Source organism: Falco naumanni, chromosome 1 (genome assembly GCF_017639655.2).
Source record: "Falco naumanni isolate bFalNau1 chromosome 1, bFalNau1.pat, whole genome shotgun sequence".
In the NCBI taxonomy this organism is placed as follows: Eukaryota; Metazoa; Chordata; class Aves; order Falconiformes; family Falconidae; genus Falco; species Falco naumanni.
Window position 1 is genome coordinate 119676472 of NC_054054.1, and position 13294 is coordinate 119689765.

Here is a 13294-nt window from a genome sequence, read left to right on the forward strand (position 1 = left end):
TCTGTTTAGCTGCTTAGCTGTTTTATTTGCAATAGCTAGAACAGCTTTGGCACTTGATCCCCTTTCATTGTTGGTTGTTTTGTTGGTTTTTCTTTAGAGAGGGAGAAAGCCCCATCTTTTTCCTGGGAACATACAAGTCATTGTTTCGGTAAGCTGAGAAGCACCAGTTCCTGTTCAGTTTGTAGTTATGGACCGTGTAATCATTACACAAGTTAATAAGCATGTGTGACAAGACATTAGATATGTGTGTCTCTCACTAGTCATCTTAAGTATATGTTTGATCAGGAAATGCAAAGCTTGCTGGTTGAGTAATCCTAGAGCAGTACGGAAGCAGATACTGAGCTGTGGGAGCAGGAACCCTTCTGAAGGGCTGATACCTCTTCCACCGTAAAAGCCAGCTGTAAAGCCATTATAGTCTCTGAAGACCTTGGAGTCAGTTTTCCAGTGGTTTCATCCAGTGTGGGTTGTTTTGGTTGGTTTGTTTTGTTTGGGGATCCCACAGCTCTAATGGAAACTGCTTTTGTTGCTAGGAATTTGATATAAAAGTTCTCAAGATAAGCCCTGCAGTTGGGTTGAAAGCTGCTATTCCATTTTGCTCCCATTTTGTGCTTCTGTTTTTTTTCTGTCAGATCAGGAACAATACGGAATATAAACACTTTGCAACTCGAGCTGATACTGAGGGGGGTCAGAGGCTGATGCAGCTATCGTCTTGGTAGTTACAAATGTAACTGCCAGGAGTGGAGCAAGAAAAGCCACTTTATAGTCGAGGCTGTATGGATATGAAAGTCAGTAACGCTGACTTTTCTCAGTATACTTTTCCCCTTAGATTTCTTTGTAAGTTATACTTGTGCTCGTAAGAAATGTAAATTATGCTTGTGCAAACTTCTCTAATGAGAACGCTGGTGTAATTAAGTCTGGGAGTCTAAGACTAAAGAGCTAAATTCATTTACACGAGGGGGAACTACAGTGGCTTTGAATTTGGCCCTATATAAGGATGCATATACATATATATAAGGGTGCATATACACTTATTCTTAGGCTAGTAATACCTTCACTGCCCTTCCTCACACCCTGCCTGCAAAAATGGGTCCCTGTAAATACGTGTATTTACACAAGCCATGAATCGTTTTTCATGATATATCAAGAAGCACTTAAGATACCACTGGATACATAAAACGGGCACTCTAAGGTTTGAATTTTTTTCTTTTTTATGCTCTGAAGTTGAACCTTTGAAGCTCTGAAAATGTTCTTGGCATGAAGAACTCATGTATGTACCTCATAGGAGAAAATACTAGATCTTACTAGAAACTTGACTGAGTTCTGCAACCCATGCAGCAGCTTCCATAGACTATTTAAAGATGTGGAAAATAATAACATGCTTCCTGTGGAAGGTGTTTGTCTTGCCACTCCCAGCATGGGAAGCAACTTCAAGGAAACTTCATATAAGTTCATATCAACCAAAATGGCGTGTTCAGACGAGGAATAATACTTCTTTGTGAAAGAACCACCGTTGTGCATAGCCATTAATACGTATTGTGCCTCCAGCTGAAACGGCATGTGAAATTCCAGTGACTTCTTAAAGGCACTGACTTTAACCAATTGAACTGACACAGCTTTTGTCTCTCAGTGCTGGTTGCCATGGCTGTTATCCTGTGGTTTGCTTTAGGAAAGCAAAGTTCTCTTTGTCCTTCAGCTCTTTGGCTGGCGCTGGGTTCTGGGCTCAGCCCAGGTCTGGAGCGCTCGCTTGGAGTCTGACACAACCCCGCGGAGTGGCAGTGCAGGGCAGAAGGATGATGACGGTTGTGGAAAGCAGACGCTTGTTCTGATCTGCCACCAGTGCTGGGCCTTGTGTAGCTTTGTACAGGCCACATAATTGTTTGTGTTCCTCTTGGGTTTGGCTTTTTTTCTCTTCTTTCTTTTCATATGCTTGTGATGTACACAACTGCTGGAGGGGACTGACTTTCAGACTGTGGTTCAGTTGGGATTTCATTGTATTGATATCTGGAGGGATTGTCCAAACGTGCTTTTGAAGCCTCTTTCAATTTGGTTTTTTTCTCCAAAGCACAGAAGCTAAGCACCATGAATAACGCAGCTGATATCAGGAAGAAACTGGAGGTGTAGAAGATGTAGCGGAAATCACTAGTTATGTCTACCAGGAGACCTGAAATAGAAGCCATAGCTTAGTCAAAGAGAAGATGCCTACTAAAGGCAACTGGGTGACATTTATATAAATGTTAAACCTGAATCATTCAGCAAACTGCCATAGACGACAGATAAGTGTTCACAGGTAAGTTCTCTTCTTTTCTCTGGATTCTAGGAGTTGTTTGGGTATTTGCAGTCACCACTCTGGTGATGTTTCTGCTTCTCTATAAAGTATTTCAATACCCAGAGAAATCAGGAAAGAGAGGAACTTTTCTAACTTTTCCCCAACCTGCTGATTCATTTTGTTTACTCAGCAGAGGACCCCTGTGTCACTGCCGCTCACTGGATTTTGGAATGAGTGACCCTGTTATGTCCTGGGTCAGAAAACAGGACAAAGAAGCAGAGAAATCTCTCACAAATTGACATGTTAGGGTCTCTGAACTGAAAGCTTGTCTTTAATAGTGTGCGATCAGGGAGAAGAAAATTCACAGCGCAGCAAGCATTATGACTAACATTAAGTGTCTCCAGTATAAAACATTTAGAAGTGTGATATATCAAATTATTAATTTAACAGTAATGTTTGACATGGAAAGGCAATACACAGGTCAAATTATATGATGCCTTCTATAGGCTGCTTATTTATATGGAAATACTGAAATAATGTTTGTTTGCTTGTATTCTTCAGTAAATATTGATGATGTTTCTTTTCATAGTGCAGATTTTAGAATATAGCTAGAAATGGCGCTGCTTTTACTGTACTTTGTTTTGCCCATTTGCCACTCCTGTCAGAGATGTCCAAGAAAAGACATTTTTTGCACTTTGAGAAAAGTGACTGGCACACTAGTGCTAGGGAATACCATGAAATGTGGTGCATGTTACCATCCCATTCTTAGGGCAGACATTATTTTCCTGCTGAATAACACACAGTTCATTGTCTGGAGGAGAGAACTAAAGCCTGAATTGAGGATTCGTGCTCAGGTTCACATCTCTTCTTTGTTAGTTTTCAATTTGCTGCTGTAGTGCGGGAGCAGGTGCATCTTGGACAGGTCACTTAGTAGCATTTGGAGAAAACTGTGAACGTTGTGAATAATTTATTGGGTTGGGGGTCACAACTAGCTCCTTTCTTGTCTCCAGAGAAAAATTAATACACTCTAGAACTTGGAAGGAAGAGTGAACAGAAGATTTTACTATAAGGCTCTTGAATAATGTAGGGCTGGTAATAATTCTGATCACAGTTAATTTGTTTAATGGGTTGTTCACAATTCCTTGCGGCTTCGTAGATAAAACAGTATAAACTAGCAAAGCAGTGGAAGAGTTCATAGACCCCAAGATCCTGCCACAGTAGTTCCTCTCTGTGTCTTGCTTCTCACTGGAAAAAAGCTTTCATCACTCCTATACTTAGCAAAGCTGCTCACCAAGTGGGTAAAGCTTTCACTCTCTGCTGTTGCTGCAGTGACACTTGGGCAGTTGCAGAAATGACCCTCCCTCAGCTGTGAGAAGGGGCTGATCATTCATTTCCGACTCTCCCTTTTATACTGCTCCCTTCGCACAACTCACCTGCCTGCATGGGTTTGGAAACTCCCTTATTTCTCTTCTTTATGCTCCCAAACACTTGTCAATAGTGTCTGAGCAACCAGTTTTCCCCCAGCCTGCTTTAATAGCTTCTCTCACCTGTGAGAGGGGGTCCGATGAGGAGAGTGATACTCTCCAGGATGGTGAAGAGCCCTAGAGCGCTTGAGAACCTGTCCATCTCCACCACATCCATCAACACCTGGAAGATGAGTGCCCCGATGCCACTCATGGCTATACTGAGGATGATGCAGTAGATGATGAGCATGCTGAACTCGGCTGAAATGACACAAATGAAATTGCTGAGCCCGCAGAGGAGCACAGCCAGGCTGAACAGGTAGATGCGTTTCCCTGTGAAGACTCTGTGTCCTGAGAGCAGCCCTGTGAAAGGGCGTATGAAGATGTTGATGAACCCAATAATGGAGATGAGGAGGGCTGCCCTGCGTTCCTCCACTCCATTCTGGATGGCGTAAGGCACAAGGTAGATATGGGGTAACGCAAACCCCATCATCATCCAGGTCACTCCAATCGTGTAAATCTGGTAACCTTTGTTTTGACAAAAGATGTCGAAAGCCAGGTGCTTCTGCAGCATCTGGAAGCATGCGGTCCTGGTTTGCTGCTGGAGCTTCGGCTGGGGAGAAGATGCTCCATTGGATAGCTGTGCCTCTTCTGCTTTTCTCTCTGGCTCCTCTCCAGGCTTGGGTGACTGTAGTAGTGACCCTGATGCAAGCTGAACTGGTCTCATGATGGCTCCACAAACGCAACAGTTCAATAGTATTCCTCCAAAGATAAGAAAAGTATTTCTCCAGCCCATCTCATCCAGCAAGTGTTGAGAAAGCAGAGGCCACAGCGTGAAGCCAAGGGAGACACCGGTGGATGCAATGGCATTGGCCAGCGCTCGCCACCGGACAAAGTAGTAGCCCAGCACAGTCACTCCTGCCTGGAAGCTGAAACATGAGCCCAGACCTAAAGGGAAGAAGAAAAGAGAAAATGACAGCACGTGATCCCTCTGTGCTGTCTTAGAGAGTGAAAAGAGCCCAAATCCAGGGTGTACTACAGCTAAACGGCTTCATTTGCCATTGAAACATCTCCTCACCTGCCAGGCTGCACAACCTCCAGTCATTAATGCTCAGAAATCCCACACAAAGCATGAAGAAAGATGTACATAAATCAAACTACTCATGTTCAGTAAATATACTGACCTAAGCTGACATTTGTCTGGGGCACGCTGCTGTTCCTAAAATTGTTATGGAATTGTTCATTAAAAACTTTGGGTTTATACCACATGCAACAAGCAGTGCTGCTTTCCTGACACTTTTGTCAGGACTCGGGGAGTTACTTGTTTTTCTCTCTATGCAGTGGACACAGCTTAGCTTGCAAGATCCAACAGGGTTGGTGCCAAAGTAACCTGGGTGAAGAAATTATTTCTCTGTGTTAGAAAAAGCCAAGAGTTGAACATCAGTTACATAGGAGAAATATTTGGAAAGGAAAAGTTCCCATCTGTTACTTCTGTTCAAAACCAACATCTTCTTTTGTTAGAGAAAGGTATCTCCACATTTCCCCAGATTGGGAGTGGTGAAATAAAAGCCCAGGGAACTTGGGAAGGGTGTTGTCCCAACACATTATGTTCCAAGATTGAAAAAACCCTCCCTTCTTCAAAGACAGGAGTCTGAGTAACTACTAAAAAGATCAGACATCTTTGCTCTCCGTCTTGCCCTCTGGAGAGCCGCAGCTTTTTCCGGAGAAGCACTTTCCAGTGAGCTTGGCTGGATGAGGTGTGTGTTAAAGGGGTGTGAAGGGCAAGTCTAGCTGCTCTACGATTCCTGCTGCGCTGTGGGGCTTTTCATTTATCCTATTTCACAGCCGAATGGAAAAACGTGAGCCCTTAGTGAGGACTCTCACTGTTTCCCATCTCTCAAGTCAAACGCAGCAGCTGGGTTTTCCTGCTGTTCTTTGGTACTTACCCGTGATGAGGCCAGCTGTTAAGTAAAGCTGGCTGATGGACTTGCAGAAGGAGCTGGACACCATGCCCACGCCGCTGAGCAGCCCTCCCAGCATCACGACAAACCTGCAGCCAAACCGCTTCACCAAGATGCTGCAGAGGGGCCCTGGGAGCAACGGAGCAAAAGGGAAGCAGTTAAGCAGGAAGGAATTATTTTGTTCCTGCTGGACTGCTACAGTTCTCAAAGGATTTAGTCTAGAGACCCTGAGGATTGTCCCAGCAGCACGTAATGCAGTAGGGGAGCCAGGAAGAGAAACTAATATTCCTTGATTGTCCCAAGTGCATGGTCAGCTTGTTAGTGGAGGGGAAGGCTTCTGTGATCTGCTTGGATTTGGGCCATCAAGTAGGATTTCTACGCTTCCCTGTGATGGATTTTAGTTAAAACTCTAGGAAATGGAATGAAAGAAGGACCTTCAACTGTAATTCTCTTCTCACATGAGATAAATTCTGGGAATGATTTGAAAAAGGAGAGGGCTTGGATTGCCGTGCCTCCGAGTAAGACATGCTAAGCAGGGAGATATTTCTGTTCACATATTTCCACTCGCATTTAACTATGTTTTTCAAATACCCTGCCACAAAATCTCCTAAATTGCCCTTGATGTCCCGCTGCCTGGGTGAAACTCCTTGCAAGAGAGGGCAGACTGACTCTGAACTAGATCAAGAATGGGAGGAAAATAGGCATCGTTGGGGAGGATTATTTGAAAATGGCTGGAGAGGTATGTTCATGTCTGCATGGGATTCAATCTTAAGCTTCAGGCAGCAGCATCCAAGCTGCAGCTTGCGGAGTCTTGCAGCTGTCATGCAAGTCATCTTCCCCAGGAAAATAATGAGATGTTATTGTCAGCACATGCCTGTCCTGGCATACCTGGTAGGGGTGGGTAGATTTAACTGTGTCCACTTCCAAGAGGACACAAGCCTAGGAGCAGACGGTGCACATCCCAGTTCCCACTCCCGCCCCTCCAGCACAAGCACCGCAGAGGTGGGAGTGAGACCTGGATGGTTCTGATGGGCCAGAGCCCAGCTCTGCCCTTCTTGGGCAGAAACCTGTGTTTTATCATGCTCCTACATTGCTGGCAGGCTTTTCTAGGGAAGAGTTATGTTATTTCATCACCAAAAGCAATGAACAAATAGGCATGGAGGTGTATGTTTAAGATCAGCCAATTCTTTAATTTTCCTAGACTTTTGGTGAATTCTATTCTATTCAATTCTATTCTATTACGATATGAAATGATGGTAAATTATCAGTTTGTTAATGTCATTTACCATGCTTCACTTTGGGGTAGGAAAAGATTAGTTCTGACCTGCAGACCACCAGTGGGAAACATGCTTCTCTCTGCATGCTCTGGCAGAAGAGGATCTGAAGGTAGAGTTTCTTTTCCTGTTCCTTTGAGGATCCTCCAGGTTTTATTCTTTTTTTTCCCCCTCTTCTGAACTCTTAAGGTTATATAAATAAATGCAAAATGACCGTAAGCTTCAGAATTAGGAGTTAATCAGGGGAGGGAAAATAACCTGTGGCATATATGTGACCTAAATCAATGTCTGGTTTGAAATAAAATCCGCAGAGTCAAGTCAACAGTGGAATGTTATTAAAATTAGGAGTGCAGCTGTCTGTATTTTGATCTGCTTAGGAGATTTTCACCTCAGACTTCAACTGGCCTTTGAAAAAGTGTTGAGCAAACTGGTGACTGGATTGGTTTTCCTGCTGCTGAAGACGTTAAGGGTGGTACTGCTGCTTAACCAACCCGAGTAGCCAGAAGTCATAAATTGAATACTCAAAAATCATGAGATTGGCTCTAAAAATCCTAAGGGGTTTTCATTATTTGTTCCTGTTAACTTGCTTTCTAGGTTTCAGACATTATTTCTGACTTGCCTGAGGCTTTGGTGCTTTCCTTTGCAAAAATAAAATCAACACAAATGCTGCATTTGTATGAGTGTGAGTCAGGAGAGTTACGTGTGCATGAATATCTCGGAGCAAGAACCTGTAAGGTCCTGAACTGCCCTTTTGGAGATGGCCACAGGATCCTGAGGCCTCTCAAATTATTCGTATAACAAAATAATCATTAATCACTTTTACCTAGGAACATAGCATGGGTAATGAGATACGTTTGACTTACTAAGTTACGAGCTATTTTTTGCACTGCGCCCTTCCTCGTTTCCTTCTCTAGCTCTGCTGGGCTGAGGTTAGCTCTCCCGCATGGGACCTCCTCGCTGCCCCGGCCGCTCTGAGAACAGGCTGTTCTTTCCATTTCCCTCCCTGTTTACCAATTTTTGCAACAAATATTCTTGTTGCACTTCAGTTCCTCTGCATTAAAAAAGAATAAGAGAGGAGAAAAAAGAGACAAGCACCTTCAAGAGCCACTGGTGACGTAGCAGATTGCAATTTTGAGAAAGGTTTCAGTGCCAAGACAATGGATGTAACCAGAGAATCGGAATCAAACAGAGCCTGGCCCACAGCAAAAGAGGTCAGAAGTTGCAGCAAAAGCCATACATGCTTGGATTGAGAGGGAATCTTTTCTCTCTGGGTTTTTTTTTTGTTGTTTTTTCTTCCTCGCTTATGGTTGTGTTAGTCCTGCCTTGTGCAATCGGGGGACAAGAACAAGCACTGCTCTGCGGTAACAGACGGGACACATAACTGGCAAAGGAACAGCTCTCCTGTAATGCACTGGCTATGCCCTGACAAATTCTGTTAGTGAATATAATTAACATGAGGCTGTTCTTTCCTTGACTAATTTATAACTATAGGATCTATTTATTGGCTGTCTTTATATTACCTTTTACTGTGGTTCCAGCCTCCTACAAAACAATTCCTTCATTAAAGAAGATAGGATAATTGATATTTGCTTGTGGATGCTGCCAGACTTGTCCTTCCTGGATGTGCTGGGACCAAACCGCTTCCGAGATCATTTCCCAGAGCCGGCAGATCCCCACTAACCACAGCAGGGCCACCGGTGATGGAAGGCAGCACAGGGAATGCCCAGCAGCTTCCAGATTCAAAGTCCCAGGGACACTGCTCTGTACCACCCTTCTGCTGACCTCCTGTGATAATTCCTCCCCTCATTGCTTCCCTGAGGTCTCTTTCCACCTGCACCTTGCAATTCTGGACCCAGCTGCTTCTGCTAAGGTGCAAACTCTCTCTCCCATGTCAGGTGGCTGCCAGCCAAGTCCTGCGCAGGAGGGACTGAGCCTGCCACAGCCTTCACATTCGCACGGCTCAGGACGCTGCTTTGGTTTTTCTCTCCATATTCTTGTGTCACCTTTCACCAGCGTCAGAAGAGGGCAGGTGCGAACTCGGGGAGCAGCTCAGGTACGTGGGTGTCGCTGGATACCTTGCTTCTTTTGCATGGTGGGGTTTGGGCAGTCTGTTTATCAGATAATCGCAGGAATTGCATGTGGAGGGGTCAGCAGCAACACGGACCGCTGGCCGGGAAGTCCTTGAGCTGCTGGGGATTTGGTTTTCTCTTCTATGCAGCAATATCTGATGGGGGCGAGGGGGATCTGGGGACCCTGTCCTTTCAAGCTCCCACATTTGGGGGAAAACCAGTAAATCACTCCGCTAGCCACAAAGCACAACACTGCTTCCATCCCCCTTCCCCTGGAGGGTGCCACCTGACCCACATTCTGCGTTCATGCAGCTTGGCTCACGGCGGCCCTGATGCCTGCTTGGGTGTGTGCTCTGCGCCACTGCCCAAGGAGCTGCTTTTAAGGCTCTGCCCCAGCGAGCAGCCTGGAGGAGCTTGGCTTTTGGCATCTTTTCAGCCATGAAGAACACAGTTGATGTGGCCCATGGAAGATGTGCTCTCATGGACAGAAGATGAGTCATGGAAGCACCCAAGCTCCAGCGCTACCTGCCTGCTTATTCAAAGAGCTGCTACGGGAAATAATTAAGTTCTTGCTGGTCTGGAGAAGCTGGGCTGAGAAAGGGGTTCACCTTCTTTGACCAAGGGTCCTGGTTGTCTCTTAGAATGGCAAAAGGGAGACTGTTATCTGCAGACACTTAGCTTTGGACTGTGCGGTCAAAGTGGCTGGGAGATGCTGTGCACCACCAACCAACCAGCCTGCTCAGACCTCCCAGCCCCTTCCACCATCTGCCTTAATGAAATGCTAGCAGTGACCTCGTCACATCCACTCATCAGCAGCACAGCGGTGGGAGGTGACAGAGGGCATTCCCTGCGGCTGTTACTTACCCCCTCCGTGCAGCACAGCCACCATGATGGATGGGAACCACGACGTCTTGCTGTTGGTGGCCTGGAACTCATGCTGGAGGTCCGTGAAGAAGACACCGATGCAGGAGGGGAAGCCCAGCGTCAGCCCCTGCAGCAGCACTGCAGCGAGAAGGACCATCCATGCCCATCCCCGGTCTTGGGGCTTGGCAGCTTCACGTTCTGCCGCTCCTCCTTGGGACATGGTAGCCTTCTTCTCCTCCTAAGCCAGCCTGCTGGGGAAGGGAGTGCAGCTACCAAGCAACCCTCAGCGCAGCCAACAGGCCTACAGAGAAGAGCTGATGGTATTCCCGAGGCTCAGCGGCACCTCTTGCAGCTGACACTCTAGACTTGCTCTGCATTTCTTCCAGCGCCTCCCTTCCTTCTCCCTACAGGATCTTGGCAACAGACCGCTTGAGAAACAACTGCCCTCCCCTTTTATATTTCACAAGGCTGTGACCACAGCCAGGTACGGAACAGGACCACACCTCCCCTGAGGTATGAATTGGCCTTACCTAGTTCCCGCCCTTATTTTCCCTTTCACCTGCTTTCATCATATGGAGTCCCCTTGCTGGCAATTGCTAAGGTCACTCAGACCTGCTGAGAAGGAAAAACTCTGCAAATGCCAAGAAAAATAGAAACATATAAAGCTCGCATGTCGCAGCGGAGCTCAGCGCCAGCCTTTCAGGAAAACTGCACCTACACTACAGTGCTAGTGGTGAAAAAACATTTTTAAAGCCATTAATTAATTAGGATTCGGTGATGGCAGATAGGCTTTTGCTTTACCTCTGTTTAGATCTAGAACTTCTGAGAGATCCCCATTTTGATTTCTTTGAGAATGGCAGCACAAAATGTACAGCAATAGCATTCCCCAGCCTGTCCACATGAATAAACATGCATAAGAAAAAAAAATAATAATCTTTGGCAGCTGGATGAACTCGAAAGAAGTGCCCGTAAGGTCACTGCACAGTGCAGTATTTATTTAGCGCTCAGATAGTGGGTTTCCCCCTAAAATAATAGCTATAATAGCTACGTTTGAGTTTTGTGTGCAGCTTTAAAAAGGAACAATAGTTTGATTTTGCTCGTTATTTATCTAGCATGGTGGCAGAAAGTTAGTTTCATACCTCAGGCTGAGCCCAGACGTGGCCAAGCGGAGGGCAGCGAGCGCCTGGCTGTGTGCGTGGCTCGTCCCCGGTGCGTGCTGCCCGGGCAGCTCATGGCCCGCGGTTAGATACTGCTGCTTCAGTAGCCACTACAAGCTTTGAGGAAGCCTTTTGCAATATTAACCTAGGCATCACTTCTGTAAACAGGGCTCTTATGCTGGCTGGCTCAAGGCCAAAATTAAAAAAAAAAAAAGGCCAAGAGCGGAGGGGGCCCATGGGAAGGGGCTCTGAGATGCAAATCACGGTGGTGGTGCTCAGCACACTTTAATCCTTTGTCCACTTTAGCTGGGTGCAGATAATGCAACTAATTCAAGAGCTTGTCTCTCTGGTGTGAATTAGCTGGATGACAGCCTAAAAATTCTCCCTGGCAACAGCAAACGTGCAAAAAAAGGCAGAAGCACAGCTCCTCTCTGTTCCCAGCTGCCCTGTCCAACCCTTGAGCTTGTCCAGCAGATTTCTGGCTCCCCTCACATCTCCCTGTGCGCCTGCTCACCCGGGAGGACTCTCCAGAGGGGCTGCAGACCCCATGGCTTTCGTCCACCTTCTGCCCCCAGCCACAGGACCCATTTTCCCCGGGCAGCCCGACCTGCAGGGTGGCTGCCAGGACCCTGGCAATGTGATGCTGAGCACCACACAGCCACCCCGCAGCCTCCTGCCTTCGTAAAGGTAAAGGAATAAGTTTGTTCCCGTGCTGGCTGTGCCACACTGAGCAACAGCAGCACCGAAAAACCTTGGCTTAACCCTTCCCAGGGTAAGCCAGATAGAATGGATGGTGCAAATGTGGAGGGCAAGCGTGTGTTTTCGTGCTCCTACAGGCTTGATGTTCTTGGGCAGCCTGCTCCTGGTGTTGAGCAGTGAGCACGAAAGGCGAGGGACACCTGTGAAACACAGGCAGATTTTCACACGTACATGATGATCTTGTGCTAATCGTGTTGGGAGTAAGATTGAAGCTCACCGCAACAGCCACACCTGGGTGCCTACTGCAAACCGTGTGCTTTTGTTGGGAGCAGATGAACCAGTGCAAAGGTGCTTCCCTCCACCAGCCCGTGCAATGCCCAGGGACACGTGGGTGCCCTCGATGGGACACAGGGGAGCACACTGCCAGTTTCAGTCTTTCCTTCTGGCCACTCTCTGCCAGTCATGGTCTGCCCTGCTGAGCTAATTCTCCCTCATTCAGGTCTGAATGTTGTTTCTTCTTCCAGTGACCCCCAAGACACCAGCATCCAAGCTTTCTTGGATTTCCCTAGCTGTGACGGAGCAGCCCTAGTAGCTGTCATTGATGGCAGCAGACCACTCACACGGTGATTCTCTCTGCTTCTTCTGTGCCTCAGTTTCCCTCAGCTGTGCTGGGGGACCAGCAGCTGCTGGGGTGAGGGTTGCTGGCTGCTCCCTGCAAGGGCAGGCAGCCCCTGATGCTGAAAAAAAATGGACCCAGGGCATTTATGTAGCTTACCTCCTAGGAAGAGGTTTATATTTAGCCTGCAAATGATGATGGTATCTGTAGATTGTCCTCAGTAAGAGCTTGTAGCTTGCGGGTAGCTCCGTGGGGAGAGGAGCAGCCCACCTCTCCCCTACAGCTGCTCAGGGGGGAGACCCCGCAGCAGCATCCAACGGGGAAGTCGGGAGCGTGGCTGGGGGGTAAGCAGAGCCACTGCCCCCAGCGATGGGGCTCGAGGGGTGTTCAGAGACCGGGCGATGCCTGTGGCTCGCGAGCAGGGGTGGAAGTGGAGAAGAAAGGTTCTTCATGGTACGATAGGTCCTACACCCTGCTGCCGCCCCAGCTCAGCCCCGGTGTGGGCTGGATGTGTATTTTATGAATGTGTAAAATAAGCTGGATGCACAGAAGCGAGATGTTTACTGTAAACTGAGCGGCATGGTAAAATGTTTTTTGGAGTAACTCGGTGTCTGTTGGGGGTAGGAAAGCTAAGCACTTCTCTTGGTAAATACCTTTAGAAGTGACTTTTTAAGTGCCTTTTCATCCCGAGATCTCAGCTTGCTTTGCCATCCTCTCCCAGGTAGGCTGTATTATATCCCAGCTGACCTTTCCAAAGTCACCCCGTCAGCTGGGAGCAGAGAATCCAGATCTAGCGCTGATTAAAACATCAGCCCGATGCTGCAGCCTTGTGTCTGCAGCATGTCACTTGTCCTCGGTGGCTGGCAGTCCCTGAGGGACAGGCTGTGCCTGGGGCACAGTGGAGGTGGCTGCAAGTCCCCTGCTC

The 13294-nt window shown here is 47.2% G+C and overlaps 1 protein-coding gene across 4 annotated transcripts; it reads right to left on the bottom strand.

The window, feature by feature from the left end:
• Positions 1 to 11196, bottom strand: SLC16A5 (solute carrier family 16 member 5). Of its 4 annotated transcripts, none has more exons than XM_040581731.1 (5): positions 11037 to 11196; positions 9898 to 10145; positions 5676 to 5819; positions 3814 to 4677; positions 1 to 2161 (listed from the first exon to the last, which is right to left on the bottom strand). In XM_040581731.1, the coding sequence occupies exons 2-5, from the start codon at positions 10115 to 10117 to the stop codon at positions 1920 to 1922; spliced, it is 1470 nt and encodes a 489-aa protein (XP_040437665.1). In that variant the 5' UTR covers positions 10118 to 10145; positions 11037 to 11196; the 3' UTR covers positions 1 to 1919. The 4 variants fall into 4 exon arrangements, with proteins under 4 accessions (XP_040437665.1, XP_040437664.1, XP_040437663.1 ...); XM_040581730.1 differs by having other exon boundaries at positions 9898 to 10148; XM_040581729.1 differs by lacking the exon at positions 11037 to 11196 and having other exon boundaries at positions 9898 to 11011.
• Between the last annotated feature and the right edge of the window lie 2098 nt (positions 11197 to 13294).